The sequence below is a fragment of the Callithrix jacchus genome, chromosome 7 (genome assembly GCF_049354715.1).
Source record: "Callithrix jacchus isolate 240 chromosome 7, calJac240_pri, whole genome shotgun sequence".
Classification (NCBI taxonomy): Eukaryota; Metazoa; Chordata; class Mammalia; order Primates; family Cebidae; genus Callithrix; species Callithrix jacchus.
In genome coordinates, this window is record NC_133508.1 from 137540165 (window position 1) to 137560921 (window position 20757).

The 20757-nt window shown below is 37.7% G+C and overlaps 1 protein-coding gene and 1 long non-coding RNA gene across 6 annotated transcripts in view; one reads left to right on the forward strand and one right to left on the reverse strand.

Annotated features, from left to right (window-relative positions):
* The window catches only part of LOC118143044 (uncharacterized), a 72635-nt gene that overhangs the window by 27090 nt on the left and 24788 nt on the right, over positions 1-20757 (reverse strand). The window lies entirely within an intron of this gene.
* Positions 6937-20757, forward strand: part of PALMD (palmdelphin) — a 53081-nt gene continuing 39260 nt past the window's right edge. The window contains exons 1-2 of one of the 3 annotated variants that reach the window (XM_009001767.4): positions 6937-7174; positions 7634-7742. In XM_009001767.4, the coding sequence (XP_009000015.1) occupies positions 7698-7742 (45 nt within the window). In that variant the 5' untranslated portion in view covers positions 6937-7174; positions 7634-7697. Of the gene's footprint in view, positions 7175-7308; positions 7743-20757 lie in introns of those variants that run through there. The other 2 variants (XM_009001768.5, XR_013520283.1) reach the window with 2 other exon arrangements.

Consider the following 20757-nt stretch of genomic DNA (forward strand, 5'->3'; position numbering starts at 1 on the left):
TCCACAAAGATAGTTCTCGATCTTTGTGGAATGATAACTACAAACTGTTTAGCCTCCTACTTTTTCTCTAGTTTAAAGCTATGCTAATACTTTTTATGATGCTGGTTATTTTTATGTCCATTTATAAACTGAGGCAGAGGAAACTAAGATATAAGATATATATGTTAAATATTGGCATCTCATGTAACACAGACATGAGAAGGGAAATAAATTATAAAACATTTTCAATTTGTTTGATGGGTATTTGGGGAGACTTTGCTGTGTGCTTGGTTTGTTAATAGGTTATTTTTTATCTGTGGTTATTTTTGATAGGATATTAGATAACTTAGGCTGTGTTCAGAAAACAGCTGCACCTTTTATCTCTAAAAAGTCAATTGGTTTAGTTAAATATCCTTTTCCACTAAATGGAGCAGTTGTTTGACCTCTAGGAGACTAAGCTTGAAAGCACTGCATAGTTGTTTAAAGAGACAGCAGCATGCCTAATCACACACACGCTATCTGACTACATGCAAGTAGAATGTTTTTTTGTAATGGTATACTTCTGGAATACTTTGATTACAAAAAAATTATAGTCTAGTCTTTAAGCAGATTTCAAAGAAAAAGTGATTGTAGACTCTGTTTGCTTACAAAAACAGTTATAGTCTAATCTTTAAGCAAATGTCAAAAAATGCTTGTCCATTGTGTCTAGTCTTAAAAATCAATTCCACAAATCATCAAAATGATTAAATTTTCTGGTCATGCATAATGTATCACTCTACGTCTGGTTTAAACCTTGTGCTGTGGTGTCTCATTACAACTAAGGAAAACTAGAGGTAGGACAGCATGGTGAATAAAGACGGAACCTTGTGTCCAGACAGTTCTAGATTTAAATCTTGGTTTTACTGCTTATTAGATATATCACCCATTGGTAGATTAGTTAATCTTTTCGAAAGTCAGTTTCCCCAATCCATTAAGTAGGCCCATAAGGCATCTGACACATATTATACAATCAAATGGATCATAATGATTACCATCCCACAATTATCTGTTGTGTCTACTATATACCAGTCTGTCCTAAGTACTTAGAATACAGATAAAAAATAAACCTTCTCAATGTGAAGGTTGCATTCTAGTGAAAGAAGACAGGCAAAACAGCCCCCAAAAAAATATGTCATATAGTATTATAGAACATGATAAAGGTTAAAAAAAAAATAGAGCCAGATGAGGAGGATTCGTAGTTTCAGAAAGAGGCATTTGTAGGTTTTACATAGTGTAGTGTAGTCAAGGTAGCCTCACTGAGAAGGTAGCATCTAGGTAAAGACCTAAAAAGGTGAGGGAATGAGAGATACAGATTTCTGAGGTAAGGAAGTTCCAGGACAGAAGAGAAGTCTAGGCTGGAGATATAAATCAATGCATGAATCTTGGCATCTAAATGGCATTAGAATGAGACTAAATAAGATCTTGAGAGTGAGTAGAAAGGAATAGAAAAAAAAAGAGATCACCAACAACTGCAACTTTAGTGCACTGCAATTTTAAGACACTGGAAAAAGGAGAAAGAACCAGCAAAGAAGTGTGAGAGGGAGAGACCAGCGACATGGGAATAAAATCAAGAGAGTGGGCATGGTGGCTCATGCCTGTAATTCCAGTACATTGGGAAGCAGAGGCAGGCGGATCATGAGGTCAAGAGATTGAAACCATCCAGGCCAACATGGTGAAACCCCATCTCTACTAAAAAATACAAAAAATTAGCAGGGAGTGGTGGCATGCACCTGTAGTTCCAGTTACTCTGGAGGCTGAGGCAGGAGAATTACTTGAACCCGGGAGGTGGTGGTTGCAGTGAGCCGAGATCACACCACTGCACTCCAGCCTAGTACTTAGTAACAGAGTGAGACTCTATCTCAAAAAAAAAAAAAAAGAGAGTGAGGTGTCCTGGAAGCCAAGTGAAGATAGGAAGGATTAACTCTGCCCAGCTTCATGGAGAGTTCAAGTAAGATAAGCATCTATACTCTAGATTGTCTTGAAGCCTATTATTTTTCCCCATTTACTCTTTAAATCACTTATTACCTCAAAATGAAATGGGTATGTCATAGTACCAACAAATCAAAATAATTTTTATTTGATTCATGCGGTCAAATTTTTTAACTTGATTTATGTGGTCACCCTACTCACATATTATTTGTTACTTGCCTATAGCAATTAGATCTCATCCAAGTATCTATTAAAGAAGAAAAGGATAATGAAAAACTCACATTGTCCAGAGACGCACATGATAAATCTGAAAGTGAAGATGTTTCTAATGATTCCTTCAGAGATGTAGTATAAAAAGTAAACACTGGGCTGGGTGCGGTAGCTCAAGCCTGTAATCCCAACACTTTGGGAAGCCAAGGCGAGTGGATCACGAGGTCATGATATCAAGACTATCCTGGCTAACATGGTGAAACCCCGTCTCTACTAAAATTACAAAAATTAGCTGGGTGTGGTGGCGTGCGCCTGTAGTCCCAGCTATTCGGGAGGCTGAAGCAGGAGAATTGCTTGAACCCGGGAGGCGGTGGTTACAGTGAGCCAAGATGGCGCCACTGCACTCTGGTCTGGCACCTGGTGATGGAGGGAGAATCTGTCTCAAAAAAAAAACAAAAATGAAAACAAAAAAAAACACTGAATTCTTAGCCTGACACTACTTCTGGCCTCTAGAAGTATGAGACGTTATAAAGAGAGAAAGAGGGGAAGAAAGAGAGAGAGAGAAAGAGAGAAGAGTGAGAAAAATGAGCATCCAGTTTTTTAACATGGGATCTGGTTTCAAAAAGGATCTAGAGAAGTTTTTCACATACACATTCTAAATATAATGACTTCCTGCCTTTAGCATCCTTCAATTTCCTCCTGCCACTATTTCATTAGATTTCATTTCTTTGAGATTTTCAATCTGAAATTTCTAATTCAGGCTTCTACTTGGTACTTCATTTGGAACCTATCAGATTCTCATCCTTCTCTCCAGTTGAACCCTCTTACTGAAATTTCTTGTGGATTTCCTCCTTATTGGTCATTCCCACCGCCAACCCCCTGGGTTCTAACATATTTGTGTTAGCACCTTAACAATCCTCCTCTACTCACTTTGTCCTTCATGTTCATCCACTTTGTGGCCTCTGAGCTCAGACCCTCCGAAGGTGAGGAAGAACCCTGGGGAACCTTTCCTTTTGTGGAACACCACCGATTTTTTAGGCTGTTTCTGCAGACTCTTTCATAGTCGCCCTTCCTGATGGATCTCTCCACCTGAATTTTCCCTCTTCCTATATGTTCTGAGACAGTTGGCAGTTTTATTCCCCTAAAATATGAATCTTGATCTTTTTTCTTCCACTTTCCCTGAACATCAAGCTCTATGTATAAATGTATATTGCTATCAATCCCTCTGTCTAATTTCTCCTCTCTGCTCCAGACAGGACAATCTCCCTTATGGACCTCTAACACATTATGTTTCTCTCCCTTTCGTGCTTCTAAAGTCTACTTTCTCCCTGCAGTAGCTTTCCTCCAACCCACATTAATCTTGATTTTCAATTCATGTTGCACTCACTGCTAATCCCACATACTACTATCATTCACTATGCTATACTACCCTGGGCTCAAATTGTGCAATAGTTAGCACTTTGTTTCATCAAAATACAATCACTGCTGTTTACTATTCTTTCATATTCTAATTGTTTTGAGCATGGGTCTTATCTCTCCAACCAGACAGTAAATTCATTATAAGAAGGGGCACTGTCTCATAATCTCTTATATCCCTTATCTCCTAATATAATGTCAAGTAATTGACTGTGACTTTTAACTCTTGCCATCCTCATTTACACTGGTTGGAAAACAACAAAAATATTTAGTAAAAGTAGTTTAATAAGATAATTGACATCAGATAGCACTCTATTATGTATCTATTTTACCAAGGCTGAATTTGGTAATGAATCTATAGTTAATATTTAATATGTTCACTAACATATGCTGCTTTTTGAACTACAATTCTAATGTTTTGTGATCCTTTCATAGTTACAATAAATTTTAGAAATCCCCCTGAGACTTCTTTCCTGAACTCCAAATTCATATATCCAACTATCTACTCAACATCTCCAGGTGGAGAACCAACTGACTTTCCCAAAACTTAGTATCTATCCTCTTCCTTCAAAAAAAAAAAAAAAAAACTAGTTCATAAACTTCCACTATCTCAATTGACCACAATTTCTATTCTCTCAGGCAAGGAGTGATCATGAATCCTCTCTTTCTCTTAAACCCCCATGTCTAATCCACCAACAGAATCAAAAAATCTCCATGGTATAACCAATTCCCATCACACTCATTGTTACCACCTTGACACAAGCCACCATCATCTCCCATCTGTATTACTGCAATAATATCCTATGTGGTCTTCCTGCTTTCACCCTTGCAAAACACTCCTCTGCTCAAAACATCTCAATGCCTTCTCATCCCACACAGAGTGAAAGCTAAAGTCCTTACAATGGCCTACTAGACTTTCATGAATTGGGACGCACTACATTTCCAACCAAATTTTCTGTTAACCCTCTCTAAGTCCCAGCTTTCTAACCACACTAGCCTTGTTCCTAAAGCATGGCAGGTACGGCCCACCACAGGGCATTTGCACAGGCCCTTTCTGATATGCTCTTCCCATAAGTATCCTAACCACTAACTCCTACCACTTTAAGACCTTGCTCAAATGTTGCCTTCTCACTGAGGCTACCTTAATGACCTAATTCTAAATTGCAACATCCCCTGCCTTAGCAATCTTTGTTCTCTTCCCTGCTCTATTTTCTTTCCATAACATTTATCACTGTGGCTAATGAGAAGGTGCCTCTCAGACATTGAACTACAGGAGCAAAATTGACCCAAGGGTCCCAGCTGTTTCACTCTGAAATCCATTCCTATGTTTGTTTCAAGGCTATGCTTCCCAGGGGCAACTCCCAACCAGTGATTGAACATGGCAAGAATGCTGACATTCCTGAGAGACACTGGACCACTCTGGTAGCTGACAACTGATTGGTCTCATCATGTGTTTTTATTCATTCATTTAGTTGACAATCCTAATAATTGCTAATATTTTTTAAGCATTTGTTATTTATTCTGCACATATTTATTGAGAACCTCTGATGTGTCGGGCACTGTGTTAGGTGTTCGGGATACACGGATGAACAAAATTTCTCCTCTCCTGGAACTTAAATTCTGGAAGACAATAAAAGATTAAGTAAACAAAATACAGTAGATGCGGAAGTGATTATGTTATTCTGAATCCTATGAGAACCCAATGCCAAGAAGGGTTAAATGTACAGAATTTTACCAGGCAAATGACTGTAAGAGAGAACATGGGAGGATAGGCAGAAAAGCCTGGGGCTGGGCATGTCTAGGAGGCCAGGTGGAAGAGAGAGGGAGGGAAAGTGGAGTGGAAACCACCTAACCTGTAGTGCAGTCCAAGGGAGATTATCAAGGCCACCAGAGCTCTGGCTTCAGGATTCCACTCAGGTCCCCCGGATCTTCCCAGCTCCTGCCTTTTCTGCCTACCACCCACATGATGATACCAATCAGTTGTTGCAACTCTGCCCCCTCCTAAACTCCCTGATCCTCTCTTCTTCTCTTGTCTTCCCCTCCACAAGCAAATTCAGGTTTTCCTCTAGCAGAAATGAGATTTGAGAGGTAAATTGTTTTTAGGAAAAGATCCAGACTAATAATTGGATGACTGCCCATTTGTTCTGGGCAGCAAATATGCAATTCCGACTGAGATATTTATCACTACAGCTCTCTTGTCTTTAATTTCAGCCAGGATGTACAAATAAACAAAATCGGGAGTTTTGAAGGTTTGATTTGTCTTTTAAGCTTAAATATCCATCCAATAGTAATCAAACTTGGCCCACATCCAAACAAACCTCCTATTCTCTGGTCTCCCATAGTATCCCTTTTGACGATGTATGAGCAAGGACAAACTATTCTCAAGTATAATTTCAGACTCTTAAAACATGGGTATCACCTTATAGTGACTGGCTTGGGATGAGGGCTCTGTGGTTGGGGAACTCCAACTGACGATGTGGGGAAACCTCAGTAGGGCCAATAAGTTTCTCCAGAAAACATTCCCACACCATTCTGCCTGAGGCTCTTACACCCAGCTGTAGTGTTCCAGGAGCTAGATGGAGAAGGAGGCTGGGGGCCCAACCCCTTCTCATAAAGACTGACTTAACCTTCAGCCTGTGCCTCACCTTGCCCTGTGTCCTTGGACAGTCCTTGATGAATGACAGTTACACAGTCAGGCAGCTGGAGTTCCAATCCTGGCTTTGCTACTTACTAGCTAGATGGCAAATTACCTCTCTGAGCCTGTTTACTCATTTTTTAAGTAGAGATTATAGCACTTATCTCTCGGCGCTTTGCAAGCACGCATTTGCCTATAGACAGAATCCAACAAATATCAGCTATTATCATTACTAATATCAAAACTGGAAATTAAACCATATGTCCAATGTTTGGGGTGTCCTTTTACCCTCTTCAGCTGAATGTTGATATGAAAGTGCTTAATAGCATTCAAACACATAATAATAAGGTAGTTGGTAATTAGGATTTACTTCAGCAAAATTTAATTAAAGAACGGGTAGGGAAAAGAAAACAGACAGAGCCAATTGTACAGCTTCCCAGCCTCTGCTTTGATCTAAGAGTCTTACTGGGCTTGCCTGCCTTTTTCTAAAGGGCGGGGGAATATCCACACAGTGCTGGGCTGCAGGCAGTTACAGAATGTCTCATCACATTTTCAAAGGCTCACTCCTTTCTCTTGCGTAACTGGTGAGGTCAAAGTGGGCACTTCCTGAAAGACAAGGGTGTCATTTCTGAACACTGTCCAAGAAAGAACTGCATTCCATAGAAATCCATGTCAAGAAGTAACAAAAGGTGGCACTTGGTATTTAAGCCACACTAAACACCTTGGTGGGCCAACTTCTTAATATAGTCACATTAACACCTTCGATTTCTCCATGACCTGAAGATGCCAAAGCTTGCAACAAATTGCTGAGCAGAGTTGGGGGTGGGGGTAGAAGGGGGAGAACAAACCAATGTAAATTTACCACTCCATGAAGTTTAAAGTAACTATAGATTGTTCTCTTATTATCTAAAGCCAATCAGTGGAAGAAAGGCAAACAAGTGACTTGGCACTTCTGCCTCAGTCAAGGTAAGGCTCTCTCCCCAGAGCTAGAGAGCAAGTTAACAAGCTTTGTACAAACACACACAGACCCACACATCCGGGGATGGCTGTGTGTTGCTAGAGCAGAGGCTGATTAAACACTCAGTGTGTTGGCTGTCTGTGCCACTCCTGGAAAATAATGAATTGGGTAAGGAACAGTTAATAAGAAAATGTGCCTTGCTAACTGTGCACATTACAACAAAGAGCTGGCAGCTCCTGAAGGAAAAGGGCTTGTGCCGCTGCCGTTCAAACTTGTCAGTCAACTCATGCCAGCAGCCTCAGCGTCTGCCTCCCCAGCACACCCTCATTACATGTGTCTGTCTGGCCTGATCTGTGCATCTGCTCAGAGACGCTCCTGACAAGTCGGGAATTTCTCCATTTCTCTACTGGCGCAAAGAGTGGATTTCTCCCTGCTTCTCTTCTGTCACCCCCGCTCCTCTCCCCCAGGAGGCTCCTTGATTTATGGTCGCTTTGGACTTGCTTCCCCGTCTGCCTGTCCTTGACTTCTAGGATGGAAGAAGCTGAGCTGGTGAAGGGAAGACTCCAGGCCATCACAGTAAGTCTGCATACAGTTACAACTCATTAAGGTGGTTGCTCAGAGGAAGGCAGACCGTGGCCGGCTGCCCCTGTCGCTGAGCCCTCGTAAGTGGAAAAACAGAACTGTCAGCCTTCATGGACACGTCTCTGTTTCTCTCTTAACCCTTATGACCCTTTGTAACTTGGGCTTCAGAACCTGAGCGCAGGGCAAATGTTCTTGATTTTCAAAAAGGTTGTGCCTGCATTTTAAACAACAATCAAAAGCTGTTAAGGGAGTGTGATTAACTATCTTTCACACTCTGGGTGCCTTAAAAATGCAGTTTTTCCTTACATGTCCATTTGACAGGCATTAGATCAACAACCAGATCTCCAACTTGGAAACTTTTTAAAGCCATGAATGCATCAAAAAGTTGGAATTTCTTTTAAAGATAGAGAGAAAAAGAAAATTTAAAAACGACCTGAAACTTTTTATTTGTAGTGTGGTAGTATGTTCCAGAAAGCCTAAGATGATTAAAATGAATGTTAGTATATGTAATTTAAGTGTTAAACAAGAGAAAAGTAGGCAAAAGCACGTATCAGATTAAGTCTAAGATATCAGTTTCCAGCAGAGTCACAAACTGAGTAAGATCCTGATAAAGGAATGCAGTGCATGCAGTGGATTTGGAAAATATTTTGTTAATACCGAGAAGAAAATTCGTGCATTTTTTATGTTTGTTCTGGGAAAAAGTCAAAGCAAGATATAAATTACTTTTCTTAAATAATCCAGCTTTAATTTTCTAAAACCCTATATTTGGCAGGAACTTGGAAATCTGTGTCACAATCATTTATCCTTAGCTACAACTTTTGATATAATTGTTTTAAGGAAATAAAAATGATCTTCGGAAAGCAATTCCCAATTTCTCAGCATTTTTTGCCACTGACATTAGGTGTAGGAAAAAAATTAGTACTTTTTAAAAACTGATGCTAGATCAGGGATTTGTTGTCGTTCTTCTTCAAATTCTCATTGCATAACTAATTATGCTAATCCTAATTTAGATTTTTTTACTAAATCGATACAATGTCTTAGTTTCACCCAGAAAACATTCAGTACATTGAAATGTCTTCTTAGCCAATGATAAGACACCAGAAGTCTATTAATAAGGCTGGCACTTTTCCATAAAACAATGCTTTGTTCAATGTCTAGCTTCTAATTCTTACTTCTTCCTCTCTTCAGAAGACCTTGGTCAGGACTGTTTGTTTTGTTTCATTCTTTTTTTGTTGTTAAACTCAGCCACCATCTCAGCTGTCCTGCTTTAAGGGACAGGGACGCGGCTCTGCTCTGTTGTTTTTGGCAGGGGCCTTTTGCATTACAGCTGTTGTCTAAAGGTTACTTTATTAGACTGCGTGAGTTGTGTGATCACAAGCTCCACTATTTCTAATGCTTATTATCTCCTGATTAACAAACTGAAATACACAAGTAGACCCTTGTTCTGGATGTTCCTCCTTCACTTGGGACACACCCTTGCTCAAGCCCTTTTTCCCTCCCGTGCACCTTGTAACTCTTACTAAAGCTGCACGTGTTCCAAAGATGGCTGCATGTAGCTATTTCTAACACTAGGAATCTTAGTCACTGAAGGTTCCAAGTGCAAAGAGAGACAGAAAATCATCATAATGTGTTGATTGAGAAAAAAAGCCATTAAGAGAATAAGTAGGTTCCTGAATATACAGATGTATGCTTTTTTGATGATTAAAAAAATTTGGATTATTCCATCAGCCTAAATACATCCCATTAGAAAGGACTAAACAAATCTCCAAAATAAGATCACAAGTAATTCTAGCTTGGAAGTAATATACTTCTGTAAAGGTTGTAGGGAAAAAATTGGAAAAAGTTTATGGGAACAAATTTCTCATAAACCAGCCTACACCTCACCAGGCTAAATCCAGTCACATTTGTCACCACCTAGAGGAAAAGTGGAGCAGTGGTGTGTCCATGGAAACAACACATCCACTCTCCTCCCTGTTGGACGCCCTGGGACATGCCAGCTTTTCCTGCCTTCACCCTTGCTTTGCCCAGGAAGCCACCTCAGCTACTCTCTGTCTCCTCAGGAAAATAAAATTGCAGAGTACGCAGAGAGTTTGCAAGAACTATTTCATTTTTGGAAGTATTTAAGCCTCAGAATCTCCAATCTAGACTAAAACTCAGAGAATATCTTCTCATTTTAACTTTTTCCTCCTATTTACCCACACTGAATTTTTTTTTACATACTTCAAGAACAAAATCAGAGGGTAATCGCCCAACGCACCCAGACATAGCAACACATAAACTTCACTTTGGAAGCAAAAAAAAAAAAATTACACTCTAGAATTTATTTGATTTTTATATTAAAATTTGTTTCTCCAATTCCTGGCTATGAAATGAAATAATCTTCACAGTTGTATTTATTCTACCTGGTTTCAGGTGCCTCAAAAGTTATTATTTTCACTGCAAAGAATTGAAAAATTAAATATATATGCCTAGAATTTGACAGAACCAAGATCCAAGTGCTGTCTTTATATTTTCCCCTTAAAAAAAAAAAGAAAGAAAAGATTAAACCTATTAAGTAGGAAATTTGAGGACACTTAGGCTCTCAAATTGAAAACTAAATTACTATAGTGATGTCATTCATTTCTCATATCAGATCAGTAAATTGAATTTTAGATTAGATGTCTTCTCAAAGATTTAAAGAGAATAAGGGCAAAATTATGAAAGTACACAGAAACAATTGTTCAAGGGTAGGTGCTTCAGTTTGGGTGTACCAAATGTAGATTCTATTTTACAGTTACTCTCATGTTCTGCCGTGCACCAACTCTTCCCTTACTAAGTTAATGGTCAAAGGACCCCTTTGCCTAAACGTTCAGCCTTCAACTATAACTTAAAAACAGGGCTGCTTAAGATTAATTAAATATTATATTTGATCTTTAAAATGTCTCTTGAGGCCCTTTTCAGGTCAGCACACACTTTAACAGATAGCTGATTTTTATACAAAAGGAGAGCTAACTAGAACTCAATAGTGTTTTGAAATAGACTAATAATTTGAAATTCACCTTTAACAATACTGGAACTGAGGATACTAATGGCTCCAGCATTCTTGAGAAGCATGAGATGAAGGACTGAAAGTATCACTAACAGAGTTAACCCTACAGAGTTCTGTCTGAAAGTGAACGTGGCCCACACTGAAGAACAGTGAAAAGGCCCAGGGGTCTCTCCCCTTAGGATGAGTAACATTCCATACACTCTTGACATCTCCTCCACAGCTAATACATTTTCTTACCTCCCTGTCCACAGCGACATTGGAAAATACCATTACAAATATGGATATGCTCAAACTGGAAGACTAGATCTTAAAGTGTCTTGTGATCATAGACTCAGTTCTATTTGAAGGATGAACTCAGAGGAATTTTAAGAACTAGAATCCACTTTCAGAGAGCAGAGTCGACTGAGTAAAAGAGAGTAAGAAGAAAGCTGACATTTTGATTCTCATCCAGACTTACCTTTAACTGTAAGGAATGTGTGTTATCAACAGTCTCTCATGCCTTTATTCAATTAATGGTTATTAGGCACCTACTGTGCACCAAGCCTTGTGCATTTAAATGAAAAGAAGTGAAAATAAGGGGAATCTGAAGTGTGAGGAGTGGGGATGCGAGTGAGTTTAGGTAGAGTGATCAGGGTGGGCTTCACAAAGAGTGTGATGTTTGAGCCCAGACATGAAGGAGGTGAGTTCTGTCAAAAGTTAGACAATAACAATAATCACAAGCACAAGCACCTGCCTAGGACTGCTTCCATTTGGAAAGGAGCCATGTAAAGTCCTGGCACTGGAATTTGAGGAACACAGCCAGATTTTGCTGGCCAAAGCTGCTCATGAGCAAAAAATAAAAATAAAAAATAAGGAGCTCTCACATTTCCCCAGATCCACTCCCTACCGCTTTCCACTCCCAAATACCCAAATAAACTTTTCTTGACTTGTAAATGTAGGAATTTAAGAGGCATGGAGTTCTTTACATAAAACAGAAATCTCCAAAGTACGAAGATCAATATTAAGACAATAACATGAACACGGATGGGTTCTAGTTATTTCTTTAGCACCTGTGCCCTGTTACAGGTGTCACTGGGCACTCTACCTCATCTTGTTCCCTTTTTGTCAATATCTGGGACCTTCTAGCACTCAGTAAGACAGTTAATGACCCAAAAGCAAGACGTGCTGTGTGATTTGTGGGGCCCAAAACACAATGGAATGTGGTGGCCCTTGTTCAAAAGGTATTCAAAATTTCAAGATGGGGACAACAGAGCTTTCTAAGTGCTAGGCCCTTCTTAGCATGACGCCCTGGGTGACTTTGCAGGTCAGAAACCCAAGAAGTCAGCCCTGCTTCTGTATTCCACACTGGCCATATATATTTTTCCTTATTCACTCAGTCTGAACAAACGAGAGAGTAAAAACAAGTGCGAACCAGCCTGGGTCTTTAACAAAGGTATACCTTAACATGCGTTTGGATCATTGTGTTATTTAGAGTTCTAAGGACTTCTTAAAGTACTAGTGGCCAAAGAATGCATAATGCCCCATTATTAACCAACATACCTCATGATTAAGACATAGTTATAGGAACAACTTCTAATTTGTCATGAGCTTCCAAAGACATTCACATGAAGATGGTACAAGAAGATGTAGCAATCTTCTAAATAAGGAAGTCCCATGCCAGAATATTCAACAATGAAACCACTGCACAATTTTCCACAGTGCTGTACCAAGATTACATGTTTCTTCCAGAGAGGGAATGGTTTCTTCAAACAAGTGTGGTTTGCCACACTTCTTTGCCAAACATAATAGCCCACCCATAAAGGACACCATATGATGAGGTATAATAATTTTGATGGCTCATTAAGGAAACTGCTTTTGACTGTGCAACAGAATGATAATGCTACTTTCCTAGATCCCCTACTGACAAAGATCCCCGTGAACTTTCTGAACATTACTGGATGGTTCAGAGGAAGAGCTCTTCTTTGGAAAACTGTCATTAAAACAAATTAGAGAATAAGTATCTAAGACTAACCAGAGTATAAACAAATGCAGCATAGTTCAGTGCTAAAACTGCAACAGGACTTCCACTCTTTAATCTACAGTCTCAAGCTACCTATCCTCTCTTAAAATGAAATAAGAATATTTTACTTCATTTAAATGATAGCAATGTCATTTTGGGAAGAGACTCCATGAAAATTTATTGCCTTAAGAAGTTCCCTCACCCAGAACCCTGTGGCATTTAAACTTTCCTAAAACGTCATCAAAGCAGTTTGAGTGAGATCTGTACTTATAGTTTACATAAAATCCTAGGGACTGAGAGGATTCAGTCAAGCCACCCCAGACATAGAGCTAGGTTATCCCCAGAAGTTCTGAATGAAAATCAAAACTAGCTTCGGTCCTAAGCATCAAGTTTTCAACATATTAAATGCATCAGTGATTGATACACAATGATGTAACGTAGCAAAATGGGCTACAACAGCTATTCCTAATCAAACATGCTAACAACTCTGGAATAAAAAGGACATCTCCTAAGAAAAAGAATTCTGAGATTTCTAACCATAATAACAGTGCCTATTCTTACATAGCATTTAGGCCTTAGAAAAATAAAACTGTCGCATCCATTTTATCTAATTTGTCCAAGTAGTCTTATGAGTATTTTCAAAATCATATGTTATCATCCCCATTTTGTAGTGGAAAACCTGGGCCAAGAAAAGTTAAGGAACTAGTCAAATGTTGGAACTTGAATCCATTCTTCTGCTCATCAGATTCTCTGACCACAGCCTATCATGATAAATGTTTATGAACATCGAAATCACACCCCTCACCCCTGTTCAGGAATTCCTCAGACTTCTGGCCAGGCATAATAACATATTCCTATAATCCCAGCACTTTGGGAGGCTGAGGCGGCAGATCACTTGAGATCAGGAGTTCAAAATCAGCCTAGCCAACATGGTGAAACCCAGTCTCTACTAAAGACAGAAAAATTAGGTGGGCATGGTGGTCCACACCTGTAATCTCAGCTACCTGGGAGGCTGAGGCACAAGAATCGCTTGAACCTGGGAGGCAGAGGTTGCAATGAGCGGTGATAGCGTCACTGCACTCCAGCCTGGGCAACAGAGCCAGACTCCATCTCAAAAAAAAAAAAAAAAAAGAACAGAACAGACCAGAACTTCCTCAGATTTCTGTTGTTCACTCTTATTAATACAGTTTGAAGTGGAGCCAAGAGAAGAAACTATGGAGGTTCTGCTTTGCTTAGCCACATGTTCTAACCCAAAACAGTTCTCTGCCTCTGCAGTCCCCTCCCACCTTCCCCATTCTGAAGGAATAGAAGTGGGCAAGAAGAGACCATGGTGTAAGTATTTGTTTTAAGAGGGTTGGAACAGAATCAAAGTCATTTTTCAGAGCACCTAATAGTTCAGGCCGCTTTTACCTCTGCCCTCCTCCCCATCCACTTTCTTTACTTAGTCTCTTCCCTCCAGTCAGGAATTCTCAAGTCAAAGACATTCTTGCATCTTTCACAGTTGCCTCAACAACAAGCTCAACACTAGCTGGAGCACCAAAACAAAACAAAAGATCCATCCTGAGTGAGTGAATGAATGAATGAACAAATACAATCAAGCTGAGAAGGGGTCAAAGCTAATGATTGTCTGGGCCTGCTGACAGATTTTTTTCACTGAAGACCTGGCCAAGTTTACCATCACCCCTTGATTATTCAGGGGTTTGTTTTGGGTTTGTTGTTTATCCTGGTTTGGCTTGATTTTGTCACTATTTGTTAGAACAAACAAGAAAAGGTAGACAAAGGAATAAAAGAGTAAAACACAAGCTGGATTGTGTTTAGAGATCTGTTAGCATGTGCTGTAAGGTTGGGAAAGATAACTACAATAATTTGATAAAATGAGATTTAGAAAATTTGTGCTTTTCAGTTCTCCCCATAAATAGTAGTGATAACCAAGCCCAATTCCCATGGCTAACTTAAGAATTAGGATATTTCAAAGCTAGATGCAGACATAATTACAGGAACAGAGGAAAACAGAAACTTCTTTATCCACGTCCTCACTCTCTTTCCACCATGTTCAAGAGCTGCTCACCCAGCGTTTCCTTGAGCACTTTAATTAATCTCAGGTTGATCAATACCCCTAAAGACACCCAATTCCATTTGAGAACAGCTCTCTGAGTTAAGAGTTCTGACATAATTTACCAGAATCTGGTTGCCTTTAACTTCCACCCAATCCTCATGGCTCCTGCCACTGAAGCTATACAGCTTTGTTTTCTGGATTTCAATCATTCTTCATATCACAGATTCATTGTAGACACTCTCCAAAATGTCAGTGTAAATGTTTTAAGTTGGTGCTAAGAGGTGATCAGAATGAGTATAGAGCTCTGATGAGTATAGAGCCCCTTGGTGCTATAATGTCCCTTATTTGGGAAACTGTATTTCTACTGACATCTTTGGAAACCAATAAGAAAGAAAGAAAATAATAAAAACAAAAGATAAAAAAGCATCACCCCTGGAATTGTAGAAAATCAGGTTTAACACAAGTTCCACCACTCAATCAATCACGACTTGAGAAAGTTAATGAACTCTAATTCTCATCTTCAGTGTCTCTAAAGTTTAGAGTAAGAATTGACTTGAAAGCTCAGTTAGGAAACCCGATACACATGAATATATAAAAAGCAGCAGCTTTCTGAAAAAAAAATTAGTCAGAAAATATAATGTATAATGTGAAAATATCCCATCCTTAATAGCTACAACATTGTAAAATATTAAAATTTAAAAATAATACTAGTAAGGAAGTATGCCATATTTACCTGAAGAAATATTTATATTTTATACATACCAAGGAAATGTGCAGCACTTATATAACAAGACTCTACTAAGTAACATACTGTATGTGACAGAGATACATACTATTCCTGAAAGTGCAGTTTTAAAACAGAAAAGTTATCATATACTTCCAAATTTAATTTAAGTTGAATAAAATTTCCATCAGTATCTCTAAGGAGGTAGTCTCATCCACTGCTGATGTGGTCAATTTATATTACTAAACATGTAAAAGTAGTCCCAGTTTTATATGAACTATGGCAAATTACGCAGATATAAATCTAATATAACATTACCAATCTCTGATTATCTCTGGATAGTGATCACTAAGAGTCACTTTTTAAATTTCATCAAGGTGTGTAGTTCTTTTGTTTGCTTGGTGGGTTGCTTGGTTGGTTGATTTCTCTGATTTGGGGGATAAATAAGGAATTAGTTGGGTTTTCAATTTTGTTTCTATTGGAATTTAACAGAACAATTCCAAAGTCCAACTAGAAAAATTAATGAAAACATTAATCAAGACATTTTTGATAAGAGCAATAAAGAAAAACTTGAATATATCTAATTGTTAAATGATCTAAATTATGCAGTATTGGTATCAGAATCAATAGTTAGAGAAACTATATAGATAACCCGGAACCAGACCCTAATATACATTTTTAAAAACTAGTAAGTAATAAAAATTTTATTCTAAGTCAGTAGGAAAGAATTATTTGATAAAACTTTGGATGCATAGTTAAAAATTTAGAAAAACAACTAAATCCTCAACATTTATGATGAATCAAAATAAATTCAGCTGAATTATAGTTATTTTTAAAAGAAAATATGGATAATTACTGAGCCTTAGAGGTTAAATGATATTAAAAACATCAAAGCAATAGAAAAAAAAATTCAGTGCTCCTAAAGACAGCATAGAACTTAAAAGCAAATAAGAGGCTGTGAACAGTGGCTCACACCTATAATCCTAGTACTTTGGGAGGCCAACACAGGAGGATCACTTGAGGTCAGGAATTTTAGACTAGCCTGGCCAACATGGTGAAACCCCACCTCTACTAAAACTACAAAACTTAGTTGTGCATGGTGGTGGGTACCTGTAATCCCAGCTACTCAGGAGGCTGAGGCATGAGAATCACTTGTACCTGGGAGGTGGAGGTTGCAGTGAGCCAAGATCACACCACTGCACTCCAGCCTAGGCAATAGAGCAAGACTCAGACTCAAAAAAATAAATAATAAAAAAAAATTTTTAATATTAAAATTAAAAATAAGAAAAGTATTTACATCTCATATGGCAAACAAAGTTATAATCCTTCATTTAAATAGCTTTTACAAATGGAGAAGTTAATATTAGGCTTCACAGAAAAATGGATTGACTATCACAAACAGGCATTTTTTTAAAAAAAGAATAAATACAAATAACCAAGAAAATCATTAGTAATATTTGACCACACTAATCTCCTACATCTCATGAAAACACCACCAAAACACTGTTTAGTACTATTCAAATTGCAAAAGTGCTTTTTAGTTAAAATGTATGATTAGTAAGAGTGAGATAATAGATACTTTTGTGAAAATATAAGTTGAAACTTTTTATTAAATCATTTTAGCAATCTGCATTAATAATTTTGAAAACATTCATACCCTTTGGTTCAGTAACTAACTTCTAGGAACTTAAGCCCAGGAAATGATCAGAGAAAAGTGGCCTAAAATTTACATGTAAGAAACTTCATCACAAAATTACTAATGACAGTAAAAGATTCAAAACAACCTAAAAGGCAGAAAGGAGGAATGGTTAAGCAAATAATATTTTGAATAAATTAATTTTTTGAATTAATTTTTAATTGAAATTTAAAATTAATTTTTAATTTAATTACATGGGAAATGCTCATGACACAATATTAAACACAAAAAATCAAAACCAAAACTATGTATATGCGTCTCTTTGTTTGGTTTTTTACATGTGTGTTTGTGTAAGCATGTATATTGGTGGTTTGGGTATGTTGAAAACGTTTGAAATAAAGTACACCGAATCATTGACAGTAGTTATTTCTAAAGTAGTAGAAGTCTGAGTTATTTTTAAATTTCTTAATTTTCCAAATATTCTATAATTAACATATCTTAGGAAGTTTTATTGTTTATGCCACTTAATAATAAAAATTAATCATTCGTTTGGGTCCGTAATTCCTATCAGCCAAGATGCTTTGAAATCTTGATTTGATCATCTTTTATTGCATTAGTTTCCAAATCCAGCTGACTATGAAGGTCACTAGAAGTGTTTTTTAACATAAAACTTCTAGCCTGTCCACACTTCATCCTAGAAATTCTGATTCACAAAGTTACTACAATATATTTACGTATATTGCTTGTTGGGTTTAGTTTTAGTTTTCTATAATATTTCTCTTCTTACAAGGCATTGGTTTAAAAAATTTTAAGACAGCCACCTTCAAATAAATATTCCTTTCTGTTCATGTTTCCACAAATTTCCAAAAGAATAAAGTAAGAATCAGTCAAAAGACATGCTGAAACCAAGATATACTGCATTCTCATGATATAGATATCTTCATTTATTGTCTTTTCACCAACATAATGATAATGATTGTAAACATGATCCCTACTGTGTTAACATTTGAAGAAGATTAAATAAGTTTATACATTTATGTGTTTTAAGTAGCTCTCAACACATAAAAAGCTCTTAATAAATGTTAGCTATTATTAATACCATCTGCAGGTCTTGAAATAATTAAGCAATAAAAAATAGTGTGAGTTTTAAAAGCTTTGTTTTTAGTAAGCAACTGCTACCACCTAGCCCTATTCCTTGTCTAAATACCACAGTCCTCGTTTAGATGCAATTCACTCTGCAACTTTGCCAGGGATTAATCGGTAATTGCACCAGTCTTTTAAATAGTCATCATTCACCTCTTTGTCTCTTCAAAAGATTGGGTCATTTGCCACTTTCAGTCTTCTGGTATCTTTTCACTTCATCCAAGATTCCAAGGAGGTTACTTAACAATACTTTTCTGTCATGTCTGTAAATTTTTCTACCCCCTGAAATGAAGCATATCAGAGACTGAAGACTAAAAGCACCTCTGCCTTCGATGTTGTATCTCCTCTTCGGCTTTAATTTCCCGTTAGGAATTCTTGTTCTACCCTTTCAAGGATCAAGATTATTCTCCTTAATCAAAAATATGAAAGTAAAGTAGAAAAGGAATAGTATTTTATCTCTGTCATTTTAATATTACGCTATATATCTCAGCGGTCACCTTGTTGCCTTTATCTTTTTGTTCTCAGCATAACACACACACACACACACACGCGCGCGCGCGCGCGCGCGCGCGCACTTTTTGTACCCTCAGTGTTTTCATGTTTCCCGTCTTCACATCAGCCTGAATTTTTACCTTATTTTACTATTACAAATAGGTACCACCGTCTTATCTTTATTCTTGGTTGTGTGAGCTTATTGGGAAACACTTAGTGATATTAAATGATTTGGTTTCATTTGTTTTAAAGTAGTTCTCTTTTCTTCTTACCTGACATCATTTTTAACTGTGAGTCCATGTTTCCATTCATAAATTGTTCATGCCTTATGATCTATCTTCCCTCTGGAAATTTTTGCTCCATTTTCAAGAATTTTTTTAAGAATATTTTTCAAGAATTGTTGAAATCTACTTTTACTGAAATCTGGTAAACTTCTAATTATGCCCTAGATCCTTTTCTAAGAATATTGTTAGCACATCTGCTTTTTTCAAATTTGCCATTATTTGCACACGACCAGCTCTGCACTGTTGGTAATACTTACATTCAAATAAGCAGCTTCCACTAGTATTCTTCTCAGACCTTAAGCCATGAAAATATCAGCAAAGCTAACCATGAAGTTATAAGATTATCGGCTTCTAGCTAAATGAATCTGAAAACATTCAACTATTTTAATTCTTTCATTATTGCTCTAACTTACCTCTTCCAATTGTTTCACTTGGTTTAGAAAAAACCAGTCATACTACTTTCTGGTCAAGTAGTATGATGGCTTCTATTTTTCTTTACTTTCTTTTACTTCTGTTTTCTTTACTTTACTTTTATCCTTGCCTAAATGCCCACAACCATGCTTTTCTTCTGTAGAGGTAGTGAGAAGTACAAAGAACCCAGGACTGAAAATTAAGATCTTCTTACTAGTCTTGGCCCTGCTACTAAATACCTTTCTAAAGCAGGTCACTTAACCTCTTCAGGTTTCGAACTCTTATATGTAAAATGAAGTATTTGTATCATAGGCTCACTAAATCTCTCACAACTTGCAATATCATGACTCAGTGGTTGTCCTTTGTGCTCCCCACAATCTGTTTATTTGAAATAACACCTGTTTGTTTATTGCTCCTTTCAGTCATGTGGCCAAATTCACCAAGTCCTATTACAAATAATATCAAAATGGCCCAAAATCAACTTCCATGTGGGTTCCCCTTCTCCTGTACCCAATGTAGGTGCTTCAGGGAGGCTCCATCCTTAGCCTCCTTTTCTTTTCATAAATAACATCTCCCCTCGTGCTCTTATCTATCCCTTCCAAAACTCCCACATCTTTATCTTTAGCTCTGATTCTTCATCTCTCTCCCTCCAACATTCCAACTGCCTAGCAGATCCTTCTAACTGTTCGGCCCAGGACACCTCCAACTTGGTGAATCCATCACCTTTTTTCCCAAAATCTTCCTTCTCCTGATACTCCTATTTCTATGCGTCATTCCGCTCTCATCAGTTACCTAAGAATAAGAGCCTTGTATTCCATTTGACGCTTTCCTTTTCCTCAACTCTATGTCATCAGTTGCCAAGTCCTGACAATTCTAACTCCTTGCTAACTGACATCCAAGCCCTCTGCTACTACTTTTCGTTCAAGCTCTCATGGCCTTATGCATGAGTTGTGCAGTGGCTAACTGATTCTCCTCTGCATTTTCTCTCCCTATTATAGCTACTACACAATGAGGCTACATTCAACTTCTTAAAATGTGATTTAACTCTATCATTCTTCTTCCCCTGAAAACTTTTAATTGCTCCTTATCTCAATATATAAATACATTCAGAATCCTTTGTCATGCCATTCAGTATTCACTACTGAGAATCTATCCTTATCTGGTTTTTCTTAATTTCCTGCTACTCCGTATATGGTAACTTAGATTCCAGACTTGCTGTTCTAAATAATTCCCCAG